The 23,688-nt window shown below is 35.3% G+C and overlaps 1 protein-coding gene across 6 annotated transcripts in view; it reads left to right on the top strand.

Moving 5' to 3' along the window:
• Positions 1 to 23,688, top strand: part of CSNK1G3 (casein kinase 1 gamma 3) — a gene marked incomplete at both ends in the record, with an annotated part of 88,882 nt that overhangs the window by 33,615 nt on the left and 31,579 nt on the right. For all 6 annotated transcript variants that reach the window (XM_079703422.1, XM_079703420.1, XM_079703419.1 and 3 more), the window contains 2 exons: positions 6,461 to 6,609; positions 8,578 to 8,812. In XM_079703422.1, the coding sequence (XP_079559548.1) occupies positions 6,461 to 6,609; positions 8,578 to 8,812 (384 nt within the window). The remainder of the gene's footprint in view (positions 1 to 6,460; positions 6,610 to 8,577; positions 8,813 to 23,688) is intronic.

The following is a 23,688-nucleotide window of genomic DNA, read 5'->3' as shown; positions in this document are numbered from 1 at the left end:
GTAGTCCCATTTGTTCATTTTTGCTTTTGTTTCCCTTGCTTTTGGGATTAGATCCACAAAAATATCTCTAAGACGCATATAAATGAAGTTACCTCCTATGTTTTCTTCTAGGAGTCTTATGGTTTCAGGTCTTACATTCAAGTCTTTAATCCATTTTGAGTTAATTTTTGTGTGTGGTGTGAGATAGTGGTCTAGTTTGATTCTTTTGGCTGTAGCTGTCCAGTTTTCCCAGCACCATTTATTGAAGAGACTGTTCTTTCTCCATGTATGTTCTTTGCTCCTATGTTGTCAATTAATTGCCCATATATTTGTGGTTTTATTTCTGGACTCTCAGTTCTGTTCTGTTGATCTGTGTGTCTGTTTTTGTGTGAGTTCCATACTGTTTTGATTACTGCAGCTTTGTAGTGTACAGTTTACCCTTGAACATTATGGAGGTTAGGGTTGCCACTCTCTATGCAGTTGCAAATTCATGTATAACTTATAGTTGGCCCTTGGTATACACAGTTCCTCCATATCCATGGTTCTGCATCCTTGGATTAAACCAACCTCGGATTGTGTAGTACCCTATCTAGTGTTTATTATTGAAAAAAGTCTGTGGGTAAGTGCATTTTAAGCATGTGCTGTTAAAAGGTTTGCTGTAGTTTGAAATCAGGGAGCATGATAACCTCCAGCTTTGTTCTTCTTTCTCAAGATTGTTTTGGCTATTTGGTGTCTTTTGTGGTTCCATACAGATTTTAAGATTGTTTGTTTTAGTCATGTGAAATACGCCATTGGAATTTTGATAGGGATTGCATTGAATCTATAGATTGCTTTGGGTAGTATAGGCATTCTAACAATATAAATTCTTTCAGTCCATAAGCATGAAATATCTTTCCATTCATTTGTGTCTTCTTTGATTTCTTTCATCAGTGTCTTAAAGTTTTCAGTGTATAGGTCTTTCACCTCCTTGGTTAAATTTATTGCTAGGTATTTTATTCTTTTTTATGCAGTGGTAAATAGGATTTCCTTAATTTCTGTTTCTGATAGTTCATTCTTAGTGTATAGAAAAAACACAGACTTCAGTATATTGATTTTGTATCCTGTGACTTTACTGAATTCATTTATTTGTTTGAACACGTTTTATTTGTGGCATCATTAGAACTTTGTATATATAGTATCATGTCATCTGCAAATAGTGACAGTTTTACTTCTTTCTTTCTGATTTGTATCACTTTTATTAATTTTTCTTGCCTAATTGCTATGGCTAGGATTTCCAGTACTGTGTTGAATAGAAGTGGTGAGAGTGGGTATCCGTCTCTTATTCCTGATCATCACTGAGTATGATGTTAGCTGTGGCTTTGTCATATATGGCCTTTATGAGGTTGAGGTATGTTCACTCCATACCCACTTGGTTGAGAATTTTTATCATAAATGGATGTTGAATTTTGTCAAATGCTTTTTCTGCATCTATTGAGATGATCATGTGATTTTTATCCTTCATTTTGTTAATATATGGTATCATGTTGATTGATTTGCAGATGTTGAACATTCTTGCATCCTTGGAATAAATCCCACTTGATCATGGTGTGTGATTCTTTTAATGTATTGCTTGATTTGGTTTGCTCATATTTTGTTGAGGGTTTTTGCATCTTTGTTCATCAAGGATATTGGCCTGTAATTTTCTTTTATGGTGTCCTTGTCTGGTTTTGGTATCAGGGTAATGCTGGCTTCATAAGATGTGTTTGGAAGGTTTTCTTCCTCTTTAATTTTTTGGAAGAGTTTGAGAAGGAGTTTGACAAGGATTGGTATTCTATGAATGTTTTGTATAATTTGCCAGTGAAGCGATCTGATCCTAGACTTACATTTGTTGGGAGCTTTTGATTACAGTTTCAGTCTCCTTACTAGTAATTGTTCTATTCAAATTTTCTATTTCTTCATGATTCAGTCTTGGAAGCTTGGATGTTTCTAGGAAATTTCCGTTTTTTCTAGGTTGTCTGATTTGTTGGCATAGAATTGTTCATAGTAGTCCCTTATGATATTTTGTATTTCTGTGGTATCAGTTGTAATTTCTCCTCTTTCATTCTGATTTTATTTGTTTGAGTCCCCTCTTTTTCTTTTTTTGGGGGGTTAGTCTAGCTAACGATTTATCAATTTTGGTTATCTTTTCAAAGAACTAGCTCTTAGTTTCATTGATCCTTTCTGTTGTTTTTTAAATGTCTGTTTCATTTATTTCCACTCAGATCTTTATTATTTCCTTTCTTCGAATGTGGAGCTTCATTTATTCTTTTTATGTTTCCTTTATGTGTAAATTTAGATTATTTATTTTGGATTTTTCTCGTTTCTTGAGGTAGGCCCATATTGCTATGGTCTTTCTTCTTTGAACTGCTTTTGCTGCATCTCATGGATTTTGGTGCATTGTATCTCTGCTTTCATTTGTCTCTAGGCATTTTTTTGATTTCTTTAGTGACCTATTGGTTGTTTGGTAGCATGTTGTTTAATTTCCACGTTTCTGTGGTTTTTAGTATTTTCTTTTTGTGATTGATATTTAGTTTCATAGTATTGTGGCCAGAGAATATGCTTGATATGATTTCAGCCTTTCTGAATTTATATTGAGACTTTTTTTGTGACCTAATGTGTGATCTATCCTGGAGAATGTTTCATGTGCACTTGAGAAGAATGTATATTTTGGTGCTTTTGGATGGAATGTTCTATATGTTAAGTCCGTGTGATCTAATGTGTGATTTAAGTTTGATGTTTTCTTTTTGATTTTTTTTCTGGATGATCTATCAATTGATGTAAGTAGGGTGTTAAAGTCCTCTGCTATTATTGTTTTGCTTTCAATTTCTCCTTTTAAGTCTGTTAATATTTGTGTTGTATATCTTAGTGCTCCTCTACTGGATGCATATGCATTTATAAATGTTATATCTTCTTGCTGGATTGACACCTTTATCATTATGTTTGCCCTTCGTTGTCTTTTAATATAGTCTTTGTTTTAAAGTCTGTTTTGTTTGATATGAGTATAGCTACTCCAGCTTTCTTTTTATTTACATTTGCATTGAAATTTTTTCCATTCCTTCACTTTCAGTCTGTGTGAGTCCTTTCTCCTGAAGTAAGTCTTGTGTAGGCAGCATATAGATGGATCTGCTTTTTTTTTTTTTTTTTAATTCAAACAGTCCCTCAACTGTCTTTTTCTTGGCTATTTTAGACCATTTGAAGTAGTAATTGATAAGTATGTACTTATCATTTTGTTAATTGTTTTCTGGTTGTTTTTGTAGTTCCTCTCTGTTCCTTTCTTCTCTTTCCCTCTTCCTTTGTGTTTTGGTGGTTTTCTTCAGTGTTATATTTAAATTTCTTTCCATTTTCTTTTGTGTATTTACTATAAGTTTTTTTCCCTGTGGTTACTGTGAGGTTCATATATAACATCCTATGTAAATAGTAGCCTGTTTTAAGCTGGTAGCAAATTAAATTTGAACACGTTCCAAAGCTTTATCTTTTTACTACTCCAGCCCCCTGCCCCAATGTTTTATACTTTTGATGACACATTTTACCTCTTTATTTTATGCATTCCTTAACTAACTATTGGAATTTAATTTGTTTACTGCTTCTTGTCTTTAAACTATCATGTTTGCTTTATAAGTGATTGATGCACTACCTTTATTATATATTTATCTTTTCCAGAAAGATTTTTTACTTGCATATGTTTTCTTATTATTAATTAGTGCTTTTTCTTTTCAGCTTAAGAAATCTCTTAAATATTTCTTGTAGGGCCAGTTTTGTGGTGACGAACTCCTTTAAGCTTTTGTTTATCTGGGAAACTCTTGATCCGTTCTTCAATTCTGAATGATAAATTTGCTAGGTGGAGAATTCTTTGTTGGGAGTTTTTTCCTTTTAGCACTTTGAATAGGTTATGCCACTCACTACTGGCCTGTAAAGTTTCTGCTGAAAAATCTGCTGATAGTCTTATGGAGTTTACTTTGTATGTAACAAGTTGGTTTTCTCTCACTGCTTTTAGGATCCTCTCTTTATCCTTAACTTATACCATTTTAATTATAATGTGTCTTGGTGTATGTCTATTTGGGTTAACCTTTTTTGGAACTCTCTGGGATTCCTGGACCTGGATATTTGTTTCCTTCCCCAGATTAAAGAAATTTTTGGCCATATTTCTTCAGATAGTTTTTTTGGCCCCCTTTCTCTCTCTTCTTCTTCTGGGATCCATATAATGCAAATGTTATTTTGCTTGATGCTGTCTCAATGGTTTCTTAAATTAATTTCACTTTTTAAAATTCTCCTTTTCATTTTGCTTCTCTGTCTGGATGAGTTCAGTTGTTTTGTCTTGCAGCTCACTGATGCATTCTTTTACTTCATCCAGTCTACTGTTGAACTCCTCTAGTATATTTTTCAGTTGAGTTATAACCTCTTTGGTACTTTCCTATATTTCAATCCCGTTGAAGCTCTCGCTGTGTTCATCCATTCTCCTCCTGAGTTCGGTGAACATCTTTATGACCAAGAAGCAACAAACTAAAGAGTGGAAATGGGTTATTAAGAGATTGCTAAATTAAGAGCATAAAAGTTAGCGTTTTCAGTGGAATAGAGGGGGGGAAAGCATTGTAGACATATTTTTTTTAAAACTTAGTAGCTGAGAGCTATTGGTAAGTCTTAATTGCATCTCTAGGCTCTTGATGTATATAGCATACTAAAATCAGTATTTCAGAGTTGAATAAATGTTAGAGTCTGTCATCCACTATTTCTAAGCCTTTTATCTGTTTTTACTCATAATGGGGGTAGATATGACTCAAATATGATATGAGTGGCTCTAGTAAGAGTGGCTCATGCTAAGATAATGATTCTCAGTGGCAGGGGGAAGTGTGTTTGTGTGTGGTGTGGTGTGGTGTGGGACAGGGTGGTGATGTGTACACATGGGGGCGTATGAGAATCTCTATTTTTTGGGGAGGGGACCATGTATGCAATTTGAACTTGTCTCCTTCCTTCCCCTACCCCTATCATGATTATATTGTCTTACCTTCCTATCTTCAGCTATTCTGCTGCCTTTCTCATACTCACATTTTAGAAAAACTGGTCTTATCTAAACTACTAATATAGATAAACTGAAGTCTGCTTGAGAGGTTGAATAGTTAGTATTAAGCCAAACTAAGAACCTAGTTATCCTGGCTTCTAGTTCAATGTTTTGTTTTGCCCATACAATAATTATTATGCAAAATGATAAACAACAGAGTGAAATTATGTTTTCCATACTCTTTATTTTAAAAAGGATGGGAAGGTTTTAGTATATTTTAGAAAGTTTTTTTCCTTTCTAAAATCATTACACAAAACAAAACAAAAAATACTCGTAAGTAAAACTGAGACATTTAAGATGGAAGTTGTTCATTTCCTCATAACGAATAAATAGATACAATGTTAAGATAAAATGATCCCCTATTATATGTTATTTTATTGGGAATCTGTTAGTTCTAAAAATAAAACACAGGTGATTTCTGTGTATTTAGACTTTATATTTGGAGTTTGTATTATTTTGTGTTGTTGCATAATGATTTATTTAGTAATTAGTGACATAGAATAAGAGACTTTATTATCTCCCAATTTCTATTGGTCATGAGTCCAGGCATAGCTTAGCTTTGTCCTTTGTTGAGGGTCTTTCCAGGCTTAAATCAAGGTGTAAGCTTGGACTGCAATCTTTTCTGAGCCTCTGAGTCCTTTTCCAAGCTCACTGGTTATTTCTAGAATTCAGTTCCTCATGGCTGTGTGATGAGGCTCTCAGTTCCTAGGGCCTGCCCACCATTTCCTGGCATGTGACCCTCTTCCACAACAGAGTAGTTTGTGTCTTTAAGGTCAACAGGAGAACTGCTCTGCTGCTTTGATTATCTCTGACTTCTAGACTTGCTTTTTAAACATCTTACCTGATTAAGTCATGCCCAACAGAATAATCTCCCTTTTGATTAATTTAACCTCCACTAACAGGGATCTTAATTTTGTTACCTTTGCCATATAACATAATCTAATGACAAGAGTGAAATCTGGGAATCTTGCCCACACTTGGGGGGAAAGGATTATATGGGTTGTGTACACCAGAGGATGGAAATCTTGGGGTTTGAACTTAGCATTATGCCTACCACAGGGTTATGAAAGAGTGCAGTAACTCCTTTGTTCAATAAAAGTAAGATCTTTCCTATGTGCCAAGCATTTCTGTAGGCCATGGAAATACAAGGCTCAAGGGCACAGTTCCTTTCTATAGTGAGGTTGGTGGAGACCAACAATGAAGCACTGTTTATAATGTAGTTCAGTAATGCAGGTTCAGTAGAAGTGTAACCAGGCTACTCTGTGAACATGAAGGAGAAGGTATAGGGAGGGACGAGGCTGGGTCAGGAGAAGTTTATTGTTTGTATGGAAAAAATTAAAATACTGCGGCAGTTCTTGAAGCTACAACATTATTAAAAAATTGTTTATTGTTATTCTTTTCCTCCAGATGGTATACCTCAAGTTTACTATTTTGGCCCTTGTGGGAAATACAATGCTATGGTGCTGGAACTGCTGGGACCTAGTTTGGAAGATTTGTTTGATTTGTGTGACAGAACATTTTCTCTTAAAACGGTTCTCATGATAGCTATCCAACTGGTAAGTAAAGCAGGATGTTTTGAAACTGTTTGAACAATTGTGTGGTTCGTTTGGTCACTAATTTGCACTGAAAGTTTAAAATTTTGTGACATTATCTTCCACAGCATTTGACCTAATAAAAATATGTCTGCTTTTCATATCATTGTCCTTTTAGGATGACTGTAACTTAAAATAACTGAATCAGGTGTATTTTATTTGTATGAAAAAATTAATGTCTTACTACTTTAAGGTCAGAATGCTCAGTTTGAGAATTAAGTTGTTTCCAGCACTCTTTTCATGTCGAAAATGAATACTTAGAGAAGAGAACCCTCAGAAACATGGGTTTTTAATCTTGGTAATAAATTAAAATGGCCTAGAAAAAGAAGAAACAAACTAATGAGAAAGTCTTATAAATCATTTAAATTTCAGGGAGCCTATGGGGAAATAACTTAAGAGGATAATTTTAAGGCAGTTTTGAAATAAATGCCAGTAAGTATATGCTGCAGAAGTCTTAAAATTGTTTTTATCTGTTGACTCATTACTTCTACAGATTTATCCAATGGAAGTATTCAGATGTACTTAAAGCTTGTTGTGCAAAGACATCTATAATAAAGTGGGAAACAACCCGAATGCACAGAAATTACAGTGTTAGTTGGATAAATTATTAATAGCCATAAAATAATATTCAGCCACTAAAAAGTGTATATTAAAAGAATGTTTCGGTCTTCCCTGGTGGCGCAGTGGTTGAGAGTCCGCCTGCCGATGCAGGGGACATGGGTTCGTGCCCCGGTCTGGGAAGATCCCACATGCCGTGGAGCAGCTAGGCCCATGAGCCATGGCCGCTGAGCCTGCGCGTCCAGAGCCTGTGCTCCGCAACGGGAGAGGCCACAACAGTGAGAGGCCCGCGTACCACAAAAAAAAAAAAAAGAATGTTTCATGACCTGGAAAATGCTCATAATATATTGTTAATGAGAAGTATAGGTCATAGAATAGTATATGTTATATGATCCAAAATTTGTTAACAAACTAAAATGGCTTGAGTGACTGTGTTCACTTACATTGTATTGTCAACCATGAATATCATTAAATGAAGCACTTTTATTATTTGTAATATTCTGTTTTCTGACAGTTTATACAATAAACATTATTTGAGAATGTGTAAAGCAATGAATAAAAATGTATTATATTATTATTAGAGTTGTATTCCAAAGTTTTCTAGTCTCAAGATCTTTTCAAATGTTTAATACCTAAGGAAAAAGTAAACAAGTTATAAAAAAGATAACAAAGGGCTCTGTTAATTCTTTTTATTTAAGAGTTTAGACTTTTTCTTTAGTGTAATTATAAAACTTCCTCCATTATTGAACAGATAAGGAAGAATAAATTGCAACTTTGTGAATATATCTGTTTATATTTTTGAGTTCAAGATTTTGTATTAGTAAAGCTTTTTAATTCTATAAGGTAGCATCATCTGAAAGTGTTGATTGAATCAGGCTTCCTGATAAGAAAGGAATTCATAAAATTCAAGCACTTTCCTTTATAAGTGACCAAAATAGTAAAAAGCAAAGATATTTAATCATAGGGGCTTCCCTGGTGGCGCAGTGGTTGAGAGTCCGCCTGCCGATGCAGGGGACACAGGTTCGTGCCCCGGTCTGGGAGGATCCCACATGCCGCGGAGCGGCTGGGCCCGTGAGCCATGGCCGCTGAGCCTGCGCGTCCGGAGCCTGTGCTCCGCAGCGGGAGAGGCCACAACAGTGAGAGGCCCACGTAACGCAAAAAAAAAAAAAAAAAAAAAAAAGATATTTAATCATAATTGGACATATATTTAAGAAACTATAGAGTGATATCATGTTTCTTTTAAAGGGTTGAAACAATTTCTGATTTTTTCTTCTTAATGTTGTTTTCATTGTAAAAATTGTCTTGCCTCTATCATACTATTTTATGCTAGTCAAAGCCTAAAATAAAATGTATCTTTTTTTTTTTTGAATCAAGATTTCTCGCATGGAGTACGTCCATTCAAAGAACTTGATATACAGAGATGTGAAGCCTGAGAACTTCTTAATAGGACGACCAGGAAACAAAACCCAGCAAGTTATTCATATTATAGATTTTGGTTTGGCAAAGGAATATATTGATCCAGAGACAAAGAAACACATACCATACAGAGAACATAAGAGCCTTACAGGAACAGCTAGATATATGAGCATAAACACACATTTAGGAAAAGGTATGTGTACCTTTTGTAAGTATGGAAGTTTGAACTCAGTACGCTAATAGTGTGGGGTTTTATTTGTTATTATGGTTCAGTTTTTGCAGGTTACAATCGCTTCTGTTGTAATTTTTATTTATCACATCTAACTAGAGTTTACTTTCATTTACATTTAATAAGTCTTTTAAAGTAAGTTGCTTTAAAATAAGTGAATGACAGATATCCTTATATTCACTATATCTTTTTTATTTTACTTGAAATATTCAACTTTGATACACTTAGGGCGATCCATTTGATTATTTCTTTTAAAGAATATGAGAGAATACTTAATTTTAACTGCGTTTAATGTGTGTAAAGGTTTTTGATTGAGACTATAACTCTTTGATACAGCTGTCAAGGGAGGTAGCCACCTGCCTAATACATTGTATACTGAGAATACATATCTTACAGGTACTCTTTACTTTGTACTAGCTATTATTTAACTATTTTAAGAGGCTTCCTTATTTGTAAAAAGGGTAGAATATCAACTGCACAGGGTTTCTTATAGCTTTTTTTTTTCCTGGTCCAGGATCCAATCCAGGATCACGTATTTCACCTAATCGTCCTATCTCTTTAGTTTCCTTTCATCTGGGACAGTTCCTTGCCTTTCTTTATGGTTCATGAACTTAATATTTTTGTAGAGAACGGTTTGTTTTGTAGCATGTCCTGTGTTTGAAGCTGTCTCATATTTCTTCATGATTATATTTGGGTATCCAGTTTTAGCACAAGTATCATAGAAGTGATGTGTTCTCAGTGCACCATGTCAGAAGGCACATGTCACTTGGTTCCAAGTAGCTTTGATCACTTGCTTAGGGTAGTGACTGCTAAGTTTCTCCACTTAAAAGTTTCTTATTTTCCCTTTGTAGTTAGAAAATATTTTCTAAGTCAGTTTTTGAGATTATGTAAATATGTTGTTTCTCATCAAAGTTTTACCCACTAGATTTAATATCAATTGATGATTTTCTAACTCCATCATTCCTTATGAATTTACTAGTTTCATTCTAGTGTAGGCAAAAGCTTTCCGTTCTTCCCTTATTTATTGACTTACATCATTATGGACTCATGGACTCATGGATTCTTAACTGGGTGTATTATAGTCTATTACTATCATTATTTATATCATTATTTATTTTGATGCTCAGATCGTCCCAGATTTGGCTACTGGTTGCTCTGTCAAGCTGGTTTGGCTGTTCCTTTGGCATGTTCTCATGATTCTTGGAAAACTTCTTTCTTGTCTTGTGCAACAAGTTGTTCCAGGCTCATCTTATAGTTTCTGGCTCTAGCACAGATACAACATTTTTCTAAGAAGCCCTGGTTCCTTTTATTGGATAATGGTATGTAGAAACCAAGATTTTGGAACACTAGGTTTATTTATTGCTCCTAGTATGTTACTGTTTCTAAGGCCTTTCTGTAGCAGAACTAGGAAATGTGTATATGTCTGTGTGTGAATATACACATATATACTCATTTGTGTGTATATACAACACACATTTATGTACACGTACAAATATGCCTACACATGTGTATGCATTTATACACATATGTTAATATCTATTAAAAACTATGAGTTTATACTGATACTTCTAATTTCAGTCTAACAGCACAAAGTAGGATTCCCTCCTTTTCATATTTGTAATTCCCTTCCCTTTTCTATATTTATATCTTCCTTGGCCAACATTGAGAAATCTGGCTACCACTACTCTAGTATATTTACTCATTTTTAGAAGCCTAGGATACTCAGAACGTAGTTTCAGAATTGGTAACTGATAACACTGTGTTAATGTAAGCTTACTAGAATTGTGATATTTGTAATTCTTATTTTATTGAAGAGTCCTTTTTAAAATTGACTCAAGTAGGACTTCCCTGGTGGTGCAGTGGTTAGGAATCCACCTGCCAATGCAGGGGACACAGGTTCAAGCCCTGGTCTGGGAAGATCCCACATGCCGCGGAGCAACTAAGCCCGCAAGCCACAACTACTGAGCCTGCATACCACAACTACTGAAGCCCATGCACCTAGAGCCCATGCTCCGCAACAAGGGAAGCCACTGCAGTGAGAAGCCCGTGCACCACAATGAAGAGTAGCCCTCGCTTGCCACAATTAGAGAAAGCCTGTGTACAGCAACGAAGACCCAACACAGCCAAAAAAAAAAAAATGACTCAAGTAAAATATACATTGAGTAAAGTACACAACGTTTGAGTGTATAACTTATATGAGTATTAATAAATGTATACAGCTATATAACCCACAAGTCTACCAAGATTTAGAACACTATTCACTCCTTAGACTTCCCTCTTGCTGTTCCTCAGTGTCTGCAAAAGCAACTGTTGATCTGATTTCTATCACCATAGGTTAGTTTTGCTTACTCTAATTCTTATAAATGAAATCATATGACTTCTTTTGTTCAGTCTAATATGTAGGAGATTCATCTAAATTGATTAGGGTTTGTTCCTGTGCAACGGAGTAGTATTCCATTGCATAAAATGAATATACCACAAATTGTTTATCCATCCTAACGTTGATGAGCATTTTGATTATTAACTGTATTTTGCTATTATGAATAAAACTGCTATGGCATCCTTGCAGATCTTCCAGCACACATATGTTTTCAGTTCTTTTGGGTAAATACCTAAGATTGGAATTGTTGGGTCATATTGTAGGTACTAACTTTATAGGAACCTGTCAGTCATTTCCCCAAAACATTCATACCATTTTCTGTGTCTACCAGCAGTGAATGAGAGTTCTGTTTGTTTCACATTCTTGACAACATTTGGTGTTGTTGGTCTTTTTCATTCTAGCCATTCTGGTGAATTTGTGTAGTGGTATTGTATTTTACTGTGACTAATGATTGTGAGCACTTTTCATGTGTTTATTGACCACTTGTATGTCTTCTTTTGTGTTGTGTACATCATTTTATTGTTGATTTGTAGGAATTCTTTATAGATTCTGAATATAAGTCCTTTGGCAAATACAAGCTCTGTGGACATTGTCTTCTAGTCTGTGGCTTGTCTAGTCATTTTCCTAGTGTTGACAATTGATGAGCAAAGTTGTAAATATTTATGAAGTCTAATTTATCAAATTTTTCTTTTATGATTACTACTTTTTAAATCCTAAGAAATCTTTACCCCTTGTAATGAGAACATTTTTGTGTTTTCTTCTGCCATCTAGAGTTCATTTTTTTGTATGGTGTGAGATAGGGATTGAGATATTCTTTTTATGATACCATATTCTTTCCCATCAAATTACTTTTGTGTGTTTCTAAAAAAATCAGTTCTAGGTTGTGTTTACAATAGGTTATTCCTAAGTCTTAAATCATGGTCGGTTTTTATATCACAGGAAGTCTAATAACTTAATTTTCTGCTTTTAGATTCTAAATCTAACATCTCACTTACAAAGGAGAATAGACAGGAATGTAAACTGATCAGTACTTATCCACTGTCACTGCTCAGATGTACCTTACAATACAATCACAATTTGTCCAGAACCTTAGAAGTCATCTAACCCAACCTCTAACTCCTAGTCTTAGCTTCTTCTCTAACCATTCTCCCCAGACCTATCTGCTGCCCACTGTGTTTCCATGCTTCTGCATCTCAATCAGAACTAAATAGCACTTGGCATCTTCCCCTGACGGCTTACCTGATAGTAGGCTCATGGTATTTTTTCAGGTGTTTGAAATACATGAAAATGTAGGTTTGCCTTTCTTTAAGAAAAGTCAGTAGTATTTACATTTCAGGTGGCATTTGAGCAAGTGCTTTTCAATAGCAAACTTTCCTGATAGATTTAAAATATGATTGGGTAGATATACAACTTTCAGGATTGTCTCTTCAGTTAAAACCAGGCACATCTGTGTTTATATGAACAGTGTCTGTGAGAAATTTTCATTTCATGGTAGTTGTTAAGACTGTTTTATAACAACTAACAAAGGTTCACCACCATTTTATTGTGAGCCATGAAGTCACGACTTCCTTCTGGCCTGGTGTTCTTTATCTGAACAATGGTAAATGTAACAGCATTCTATTTGTAGAAAGGGCAAATAAGTCTGATATGTTTGTCCTTGTTAGGAAAAGCCTTCAGAGCTTGGGAAATGGCATTTAACTATTGTAATAATCTCTTTTTACTCTTCTTTCAGGAAGAAAACAAAAAATTATTTCTTTGGCAAGTACTGCAAAGAACAAAAGTTTTAATCCTTACTTTCTCTCATTTGTAAAAGCCCTGCTTCTCAGTTTTGATGTAGAACTTGGGAGTAGATGGGTAAAAATAGAAAATTTATTTGACAGATTACGTGATTTCCTTTTTTAAAAAATTAAGAGTAAACTAATGTAAAGTGAGTTTGAGTGCTAAAGAGTTAAAGTATTCTGTAAGTTTGAGATGGCTGTGAACATGGAATATTTAGTGGTGTTTTGAGTTTAGAGCACTTGGCTTTGTGAGGAATCAGGAAGAGATTAAGAAAAAAGAACAGTGAAAACGTGACCTTTTAGTGCTGATCTTAATTTGTGTATATATAATTTCTTCCTTTCCTGCTTCACCTGAACTTTGGTTGTTACTTTTAAAGCCTTCTTATTCATTCATTCACTCTTGTGCATTCAAGAACTTCCTACTCACATGAACTTTTCAAAATAGAGAATTTGGTCAGAGGAACATTTGTGCAGGTTTATATGTATTTTTCCTTTGTGGAGATGGACACTGTATCAGATTCGAAAAGGAAAGAGTTGTCCCTTAACATAATAATATGGAGGAATAGTGTAAAATCACATTGAATTTAGCATCTTTATTCCTGTGGTGTGTGTCTATTGATCTTAATTAGGTGATTTCTGTTCAGAAGGCAGATGTAGTGATTCATTTGTACACCTTTCATATACCTCCTGAAGTCACTGATCAAGATGAAATCTCAATAAAGCTGCATGTGACAGATGTGGATTTCCTTGGTCTGCTTTAATGGAAGCATTCTTTAGTACTGTCAGGTTGAATTGTTATTTTAATTGTGTCTCATCAAGTATCTTCTTTTTAATATCTTTTTAAAGGCTATTTTTTTTTTGTTAAGTGCTTTAAACCTCATTTTATAATCTTCCTTTGGATTACTTTTTTTTCTTTTATGTCTTAATTGAAGTGATTTGAAATTAAGTAAATAAGAGAAATGTATTTCTCTTTAGTAAGAGTCTTGAAATAAAATGGTCTTTTATTTTTAAATATTATTGAGTATTCATGAATAAAAAGACTAGGATTTGAGGAATAAGTTACCAGTTGCTTTGTAAGTGTTAAGAAAAATCTGTGTTCCATAGAAAAATGATATTTCAAGCCCCTAAGTGGTAAGCTTTCAGAGTGGGAGAGAAGTAATCACAGAATTATGGTGTTACAAAAATGCCTTCTTTCTGTGCTATCATTCTGTGATGTGTTTCATATAATTTCCAGCTAATTGCTCCAATCCTGAGGCCTACTCTTTAAGCCTCCCAAACAGCTTTTTAACAGTTTAAAAACATGTATTTACATTTTATGATTACATTTTAACAGTTTAAAAATGTATTACACAATTCCTTTTTGAAACAAAGTATGATAAACCTAATTGATGTTTTCTTGATATTTCAGTGTCATAATTTTTGTATGATTACTATTATATAGCGATACCTTCAAGGTCATTTGGAGAATGTTAGTATATATATTTTAAAAAGTTTAGAGAAAATGCATTTGAATAGTAGTATGTTTTTAAAAATAACATTATTTTTAGAGCTGTTTTAAATTCACAGCAAAATTAGTCAGAAGGTACAGAGGTTTCTCTTTTACCCCTGTCCCCACCCGTGCTCACTATCATACTATCACGCCAGAGTGGTACATTTGTTATAATTGATGAACCTACACTGACACATCATTATTGCCTAGAGTCCATAGTTTACTTTAACGTTCACTCTTGGTGTTGTATATTATCTGGGTTTGGACAAATTTATAATGACATGTATTTACCATTATAGTGTCCTACAGAGTAGTTTCACTTTCTAAGCGTCCTCTATGCTTCACCTAATCCCTCCCTCTCTCCAGCCCCGGACAACCACTAGTCTTTTTCCTGTCTCCATAGTTCTGCCTTTTCCAGATGCCATATAGTTGGAATCATACAGTATGTAGCCTTTTCAGATTGGCTTCTTTCACTTAGTAATATGCAGTTAAGTTTCCTCCATGTTTTTTAATTGCTTGATAGCTCATTTCTTTTAGTGCTGCGTAATATTCCATTGTCTGGAGATAACACAGATTATTTATCCATTCACCTACTGAAGGACCTCTTCATTGCTTCCAAGTTTTGGCAATTATGACTAAAGCTGCTATAAACAACCTTGTGTAGTTTTTGTATAAACATAAGTTTTCAACTCCTTTGTGTAAATACCAAGGAGCTCTGTTGCTGGATCATGTGGTATGAGTGTGTTTAGTTTTGTAAGAAGCCCCCAAATTGTCTTCCAAAACGCTATACCATTTTGCATTCCCACTACCAATGAATGAGAATTCTTGTTGCTCAACATTCTCACCAACATTTGGTATTATTAGTGTTCTGGATTTATACCATTCTAATAGGTGTGTAGTGTTACCTCGTTTTAATTTGAATTTCCTGATGACCTATGATATGGAGCATCTTTTCATATGCTTATTTGTCATCTGCATATCTTCTTTGGTGAGGTGTCTGTTAAGGTCTTTGGCCCATTTTAATCAATTTGTTTGTTTTCTTATTGTTGAATTTTAAGAGTTCTTTGTCTATTTTGGATAACAGTTTTTTATGAGATGTGTCTTTTGCAAATATATTCTCCCAGCCTGTGGCTTATCTTTTTATTCTCTCGATGGTGTCTTTTGCAGAGTGGAAGTTTTAATGAAGTCCAACTCATCGATTATTTCTTTCATGTATTGTGCTTATGGTATTATATCTAAAAAATCATTGCCAAACCCAGGGTCATCTAGATTTTCTCCTATGTTATCTTCTAGGAACTTTGTAATTTTGTGTTTTACGTTCAGGTGTCTTATCCATTTTGGTTAATTTTTGAATGGTGAATGGTGTAAGTTCTGTGTCTAGATTCATTTTTTTACATGTGGATGCTTAGTTGTTTTAGCACCATTTGTTAAAAAGACTTATCTTTGCTCCCTTGTATTGCCTTTGCTTCTTTGTCAGAGATCAGCTGACTATATTTATGTGGGTCTATTTCTGGGCTCTCTATTCTGTTCATTGATCTATTTGTCTGTTCCTTAGCCAACACCATACTATCTTGAGTGCTGTAGCTTTACAGTAAGTCTTGAAGTAGTGTATTTTTTAACAGATTTTTTTCCATTCAACTGTATTTTTGCTTACTTTTTGTTATTACTGCTGGCAGCACTTTCTCATCTTTTGATTTGCTTCTTCTGACCTGATAGCCAAACTTACCAGAATTATATCTAAACTAAGAGAACTAGATTTCAAGAGGACTTCTTGAGGAATCAGATGAATGCATGTTCTGAGTTCCATTGCTCAGAAATGTATTTTTTCTTTCTGAGTTCTTGATATTGCTAGATTAGGTATCTAGATTATTGGGTTATTGCTGCAAATTGTCTTGCATGATAGTGCTTTTTTCTTTTGGGTTTGTGTTCTCACTTCTAAAAAACTCAAATTATGTCATTTTGAAAAATGTAAATGAGCTCAGTGAATCTTGTGGAAAAGTTGATTTTTTTTTCTTTTGTGAGGTGCCAAGGAGATGTACCTTTTAACATTTTAGAAGGAAATACAAAGTGAAAGTTCTATTTGCTTATAGTAATTTTTGTTTTTATTGTTTTGGTTACATATAAATAATGATTTAAACCTTCTTCAGTGAGAATTTTTGTTCAACTCTCTTGTCATGCCTGTTTTTATTTAGTTAACTGACATGTCTTTTGTTCTCATTTTTTTTTTTTTGCAGGGAAATGCAGTAGTAAATTTATTTTTGCTAGTATACACATGTATATTAGAAAGTTTCCTACTTTTAAGTGAGGCTTTTGATTTTTGGGGGGGCGGAGAGGTAAATTTCAGCTCATTTAAAACAGAATATTTTTCTGTTGTTGAAAATTGATTAGAAATTCAGTTGAAACGGGAACAGTGCTAGGTAGATGAGGAATAAAATCAGTTTTAAAAAGAGAAAAATAATGTTGAGATGCAAGAGTAGAAGTTTTAAATAGAAAAGGATTGCAGAGGTTTGTAATAAACATTTGATTAATTGATTGGTTCTACCTTGTTTTCTGAAATGAAAAGAAGTCCAGATATGTGGTCTGAAATCCTGCATAGTTTTGAGCTAGTCATAACCATTCTGAGCCTTAGTTTCTTTATTGGGTTATTACTGACACTTTGAGTATAGCTACAGTGGTGTTTTTTTTTTTTTTTAATCCTCAGCCCCAGTCAAGCCTTCAGATGACTGGAGCTCCATCTTTTTTTTTTTTTTTTTTGCGGTACGCGGGCCTCTCACTGTTGTGGCCTCTCCCATTGCGGAGCACAGGCTCCGAATGCGCAGGCTCAGTGGCCATGGCTCACGGGCGCAGCCGCTCCACGGCATGTGGGATCTTCCCGGACCGGGTCACGAACCTGTGTCCCGTGCATTGGCAGGCGGACTCTCAACCAGTGCACCACCAGGGAAGCCCAGGAGTTCCATCTTTTTAAAAAAAAATTTTTTTATTATTTTTTTTACAATGGTGTGTAAGTTTCTGCTTTATAACAAAATGAATCAGCTATACATGTACATATATCCTCATATGCCCTCCCTCTTGCATCTCACTCCCACCGTCCCTATCCCACTACTCTAAGTGGTCACAAAGCACCGAGCTGATCTCCCTGTGCTATGTGGCTATTTCACACTAGCTATCAGTTCTACATTTGATAGTGTACACATGTCCATGCCACTCTCTCACTTCGTCCCAGCTTTCCCTTCCCCCTCTCCGTGTCCTCAAGTCCATTCTCTAGTAGGTTTGTGTGTCTTTATTCCTGTCCTGACCCTGGGTTCTTCATGACCATTTTTTTTCTTTTTTTTTTCAGATTCCATATATATGTGTAAGCATATGGAATTTGTTTTTCTCTTTCGACTTACTTCACTCTGTATGACAGAGTCTAGGTCTGTCTAGGTCCATCCACCTCACTACAAATAACTCAATTTCGTTTCTTTTTATGGCTGAGTAATATTCCATTGTATATATGTGCCATATCTTCTTTATCCATTCATCTGTTGATGGACACTTAGGTTGCTTCCATGTCCTGGCTATTGTAAATAGAGCTGCAGTGAATATTTTGACATGACTCTTTTTGAATTATGGTTTTCTCAGGGTATATGTCCAGTAGTGGGATTGCTGGGTCATATGGTAGTTCTATTTTTAGTTTTTTAAGGAACCTCCATACTGTTCTCTGTAGTGGCTGTATCAATTTACATTCCCACCAACAGTGCAAGAGTGTTCCCTTTTCTCCACACCCTCTCCAGCATTGATTGTAGATTTTTTGATGATGGCCATTCTGACTGGTGTGATGTGATATCTCATTGTAGTTTTGATTTGCATTTCTGTAATGATTAATGATGTTGAGCATCGTTTCATGTGTTTGCTGGCAATCTGCATATCTTCTTTGGAGAAATGTCTGTTTAGGTCTTCTACCCATTTTTGGATTGGGTTGTTTGTTTTTTTAATATTGAGCTGCATGAGCTGCTTGTAAATTTTGGAGATTAATCCTTTGTCAGTTGCTTCATTTGCAAATATTTTCTCCCATTCTGTGGGTTGTCTTTTCATCTTGTTTATGGTTTCCTTTGCTGTGAAAAGCTTTGAAGTTTCATTAGGTCCCATTTGTTTATTTTTGTTTTTATTTCCATTTCTCTAGGAGGTGGGTCAAAAAGGATCTTGCTGTGATTTATGTTATAGAGTGTTCTGCCTATATTCTCCTCTAAGAGTTTGATAGTTTCTGGCCTTACATTTAGGTCTTTAATCCACTTTGAGTTTATTTTTGTGTATGTTGTTAGGGAGTGTTCTAATTTCATTCTTTTACATGTAGCTGTCCAGTTTTCCCAGTACCACTTATTGAAGAGGCTATGTTTTCTCCATTGTATATTCTTGCCTCCTTTATCAAAAATAAGGTGACCATATGTGCGTGGGTTTATCTCTGGGCTTTCTATCCTGTTCCATTGATCTATATTTCTGTTTTTGTGCCAGTACCATACTGTCTTGATTACTGTAGCTTTGTAATATAGTCTGAAGTCAGGGAATAGCTACAGTTTTAAAAGATCATTTGTATGAAGCACTGGCACATACTAGGATATTAACATGTGTTGGTTGTATATTTTATGTGATACATATATTCCTGAGGAGCAAAATTTTAATTGACTCTTTACATAACTTTAAAATTTATTGGCGAACCTATTTAAAATAATCTTTAATGGTACCTGCTGTAAAGAAACTTGTCACTTTTCAATGTTTTAGTTGCTTAAAGCAAGGGTTCCTATAATAAGGATTTTTTCCCTTTTAGAAATACATCAATTTTCAAACAGGCCTTTGTAGTTGAGTGCTTTAAAAATGTGAACAGCATTTAATAAGGGCCATATTACCTTTGGGAGAATGTTTTTCATCTAACACAACTGTTAAAAACCAGAAGGATGTATTCTTTTTTTTTTTTTTTTTTTTCGGTATGCGGGCCTCTCACAGTTGCGGCCTCTCCCGTTGCGGAGCACAGGCTCCGGATGCACAGGCCCAGCGGCCATGGCTCACGGGCCCATCCACTCCGCGACATGTGGGATCTTCCCGGACCGGGGCATGGACCCGTGTCCCCTGCATCAGCAGGCGGACTCTCAACCACTGCACCACCAGGGAAGCCCAGAAGCATGTATTCTTTAGTTACTGTGTTTCAAAGAGAAAGCCTTCCTCATGACTTCTATTTCTTGGCAAAATTTACTTCCAAATTTGTCAGTTGATGATAGAACACAAAGAAAGGAATTATGAGGGTAAGGAGCATTAGCAGACTTAGTTTCAGTAGTACATTTATTTTACTAGCTCATAGTTGTGGCTTGAATTTTTACATACTGTGTAGGTTATGAGACTAATACTGTTCTCTGAGACAAGCATGTAGGCAAGATCACCTTATGATCATGGCTTATTGTCACTGTGGTAACTAAAGCCCCCCCTTGGATTGAATTCAAAGAATTGCCTTTATGGTGAATTCTTTTCCTTAACAAAGAATCCTACTGTAGGGCTCAGTACACTTGTCCCTTGGTATCCACGAATTGGTTCCAGGACCCCCTGAGGATACCAAAATCCGGGGGTGCTCGAGCCCTTAATATAAAATCGCATATTATTTGCATGTAACCTACACACATTCTCCCATATACTTTAAATCATCTCTCGATTATTTATAATAACTAATACAATGTAAATGCTTTGTAAATAGCTGCCAGCCCATGGCAAGTTCAAGTTTTGCTGTTTGGAACTTTCTGGAATTATTTTTTCATGGATATTTTCAGTCTGTGGTTGGTTGAATCCACAGATGCAGAACCCATAGATATGGTGGGCTCAATATATTTATATGTCACTTAGCATTTAGCTGTAAAACCATATGCTGTAATATACAGGTCTTGCTTGTGTATTGATTAATCTGTCCCCACATGTTTCATGTTTTTTGATGCTGTTGTAAATTTTATTGCTGTTCAGATTCATTTTCCAATTGTTCATTGCTAGTATAGAAATACAATTAATTTTTATATGTTGACCTTGTATCCTGTATCCTTGGTAAAACTCATTTTCTAGTTCTAATAGATTTTTTTTTATTTAGGATTTTTTTACATAAAAAATCATGTTCTCTGCAAAGAAGGATAGGTTCATTTCTTCATTTACAATCTGAATTTCTTTTTTTTTTTTTTTTTTTTTTTTTTTTGCGGTACGCGGGCCTCTCACTGTTGTGGCCTCTCCCATTGTGGAGCACAGGCTCCGGATGTGCAGGCTCAGTGGCCATGGCTCACGGGCCCAGCCGCTCCGCGGCATGTGGGATCCTCCCGGACCGGGGCACGAACCCGCGTCCCCTGCATCGGCAGGTGGACTCTCAACCACTGCGCCACCAGGGAAGCCCTACAATCTGAATTTCTTTTAATTTTTTTCTTGCTTTTTTTGTACTGACAAGAACTTCCAGTACAACATTGAATAGAAAATGTGAGAGTGAACACCCTTGCTTTGTTCCTGATCTTAAGGGTGCCTTTCCTCATGTAAGAATTATATCAGTTGTAGGTTTTTCATAGAAGGCCTTTGTCAGAATGAAGAAGTTTCCTTCTTTTCCTCATTTGATGAGAGTTTTTATCACAAATGCAAGTTAGATTTTCTCAAGTACTTTTTCTATATTTGAGATGATCTTATGATTTATATCTTTTCTTCTTTAATTATGGAGAATTACATCAATTGCTTTTTGAAAGTTAAACCAACCTTAAAGTCATAGGGTGAACCCCACTTAGTCATGGTGTACTGTCTTTTTAAGAATTTTGCATCTGTGTTGACGAGAGATATTTCCTGTAGTTTTCTTTGCTTATAATGCCTTTGTCTGGCTTTGGTAACGGTGTAATGAATTAACTTGGGAAGGGTTTCCTTCTCTTCTATTTCCTGAAAGAGTTCGTGTAGAAATAGTATTGTTCCTTAAATGTTTAATAGAACTCACCAGTGATGGGGCATCTGGGCTTAGAGTTATATTTTGGGAAGATCAGAAATTAGAAATTAAATTTTGTTTAATTGGTATAGAGCTATTCACATTTTCTTCTTGAGGCAGTTTTGGTAATTTGTAGCTTTCAAGGTATTTGTCCGTTTCATCTAAGTTGTTGAATGTATTGGCATAATGTTAGTTTGTAATATTCCTTTATCATCCTTTTAATGTCTGTAGGCTCTGTCCTGATGTCCCCTTGTTGCCCCTGATATTAGTAATTTGTGTTTTCTCTCCTGTATCCTAATGAGAGGATTAATTTTATTGAACTTTTCAAATAACCAGCATTTGATTTCAAAATTTTTTCTACTGGTTGTCCATTTTCTCATTATTGGTTTTCTGATTTGTCATTATTTTCTCCTTCTACTTATTTTGGATGGTCTTAGCATCAACATAGATAAGTGAATCATAATACAGTCTTGAAATAGACCCATACATAGATGCTCAGTTGATTTTTGAGGATGGTGCAGAAGTTATTCAAGGGGAAAAGATAGCCTTGTCAAGAAACTGTGTGAGAAAACTAGGCATCAATATGGAAAAAAAGGAATCTAAACCCTTACCCAACCCCACAACAAAAGCAAACAAACAAAAAATACTTCAAATGATTCATAGATTTAAATGTTAGAACCAAAACTATAGGATTTCTTGAAGGAAAAATAGGAGAAAATATTTGTGACCTTAGGGTAGTCAAAGATTTTCTAGTTAACACATAAAAAAGCATAAACAATAAAACAACAACAGAAAAAACCAATAAATTGGGTTTCATCTAAGTGTAAACTTCTGTTCTTTGAAAGATACTGTTAAGAAAATGAAAAAAGCAAGCTACAGTGTGAGAGAAAGTATTTGCAAAACTTATTCCTGAAAATGACTTATATCCAAAATATACAAACAGCTCTTACAGATTTATTATAAGACAAATAGTACAATTTTTTAAAAATGGGTAAAATGTTTGGAAATGTGACAAAAAGATATATGAATGACCAGTAACACACATGAAACAACATTCAAAAAAGGTCACCAGTGAAATTCAAATTAAATGACAGTGAGCCAACACTTCATGGCCATTAGCATGGCTAAATTTGAAAGAGTGACCATACTAAATGTTTGACAGGCTCTGGAGCAGCTGGAAGTCTCATGTATTGCTGGTGGAAATATAAAATGACACAATCCCTTTGGAAAACAGTATAGAAGTTTATTTTCTTTCTTTTTTTAAAAAAATAAATTTATTTATTTATTTTTGGCTGCATTGGGTCTTTGTTGCTGTGCATGGGTTTTCTCTAGTTGTGGTGAGCGGGGGCTACTCTTCATTGTGGTGCATGGGCTTCTTATTGCTTGGTTTCTCTTGTTGCAGAGCCCGGGCTCTAGGTGCATGGGCTTCAGTAGTTGTGGCATGTGGGCTCAGTAGTTGTGGCTCGCGGGCTCTAGAGTGCAGGCTCAGTAGTTGTGGTGCAGGGGCTTAGCTGCTGCTCTGCAGCATGTGGGATCTTACTGGACCAGGGCTCAAACCCGTGCCCCCTGCATTGACAGGCAGATTCCTAACCACTGTGCCACCAGGGAAGTCCCTAGAAGTTTCTTATAAAGTTAAACCTACACTTTCCATATGACGCAGTAATCCCACTCCTGGATATTTACCCAGAGAAATGAAAACATATGTCCACACAAAGACTTGTACAAGAACGTTCCTAACAACCTTATTCACATTAACTCAAAACTGGAAGTTACTCAAAGGTCCATCAATAAGCAAACGGATAAATAATTGTGGCAGTTAAAAGTAATGAGGTACTAATGCATACAACAACAGGAATGAAGCAAAAGAATCCAGACACTAGGGTCCATACTGTATGATCCTATTCATGTGAAACTCTGTAAAATATCAAATTTACTATAGAGTGACAGAAAACAGGTGAGTGGTTGAGACCAGGGGAGGGGGAGAATAACTGGCAAGGGGTAAAAGGGAATCTTTTGGAGTGTTGGAAATAATTCTTGATTGTGTCAGTACTTAGTTCTGTGTATTGTCAAAATTTATCAAACTGTACCCTTTAATAAGTGTATTTTATTGTATGTAAAATTATACTAAAGTAAAAGAAGTTTCTTGTTTAGTGATTATCAAATCTGGCTGTACATCAGAATCACCTGCTAAGCTTTTTAAAGTGTACATTCTTCTACCCTATGTCATACCCAAAG

The sequence above is a fragment of the Hyperoodon ampullatus genome (genome assembly GCF_949752795.1).
Source record: "Hyperoodon ampullatus genome assembly, chromosome: 4".
NCBI classification, from domain to species: Eukaryota; Metazoa; Chordata; class Mammalia; order Artiodactyla; family Ziphiidae; genus Hyperoodon; species Hyperoodon ampullatus.
Note: the sequence above shows the minus strand (reverse complement) of the source record. Positions and strands in the feature narration are given on the sequence as shown.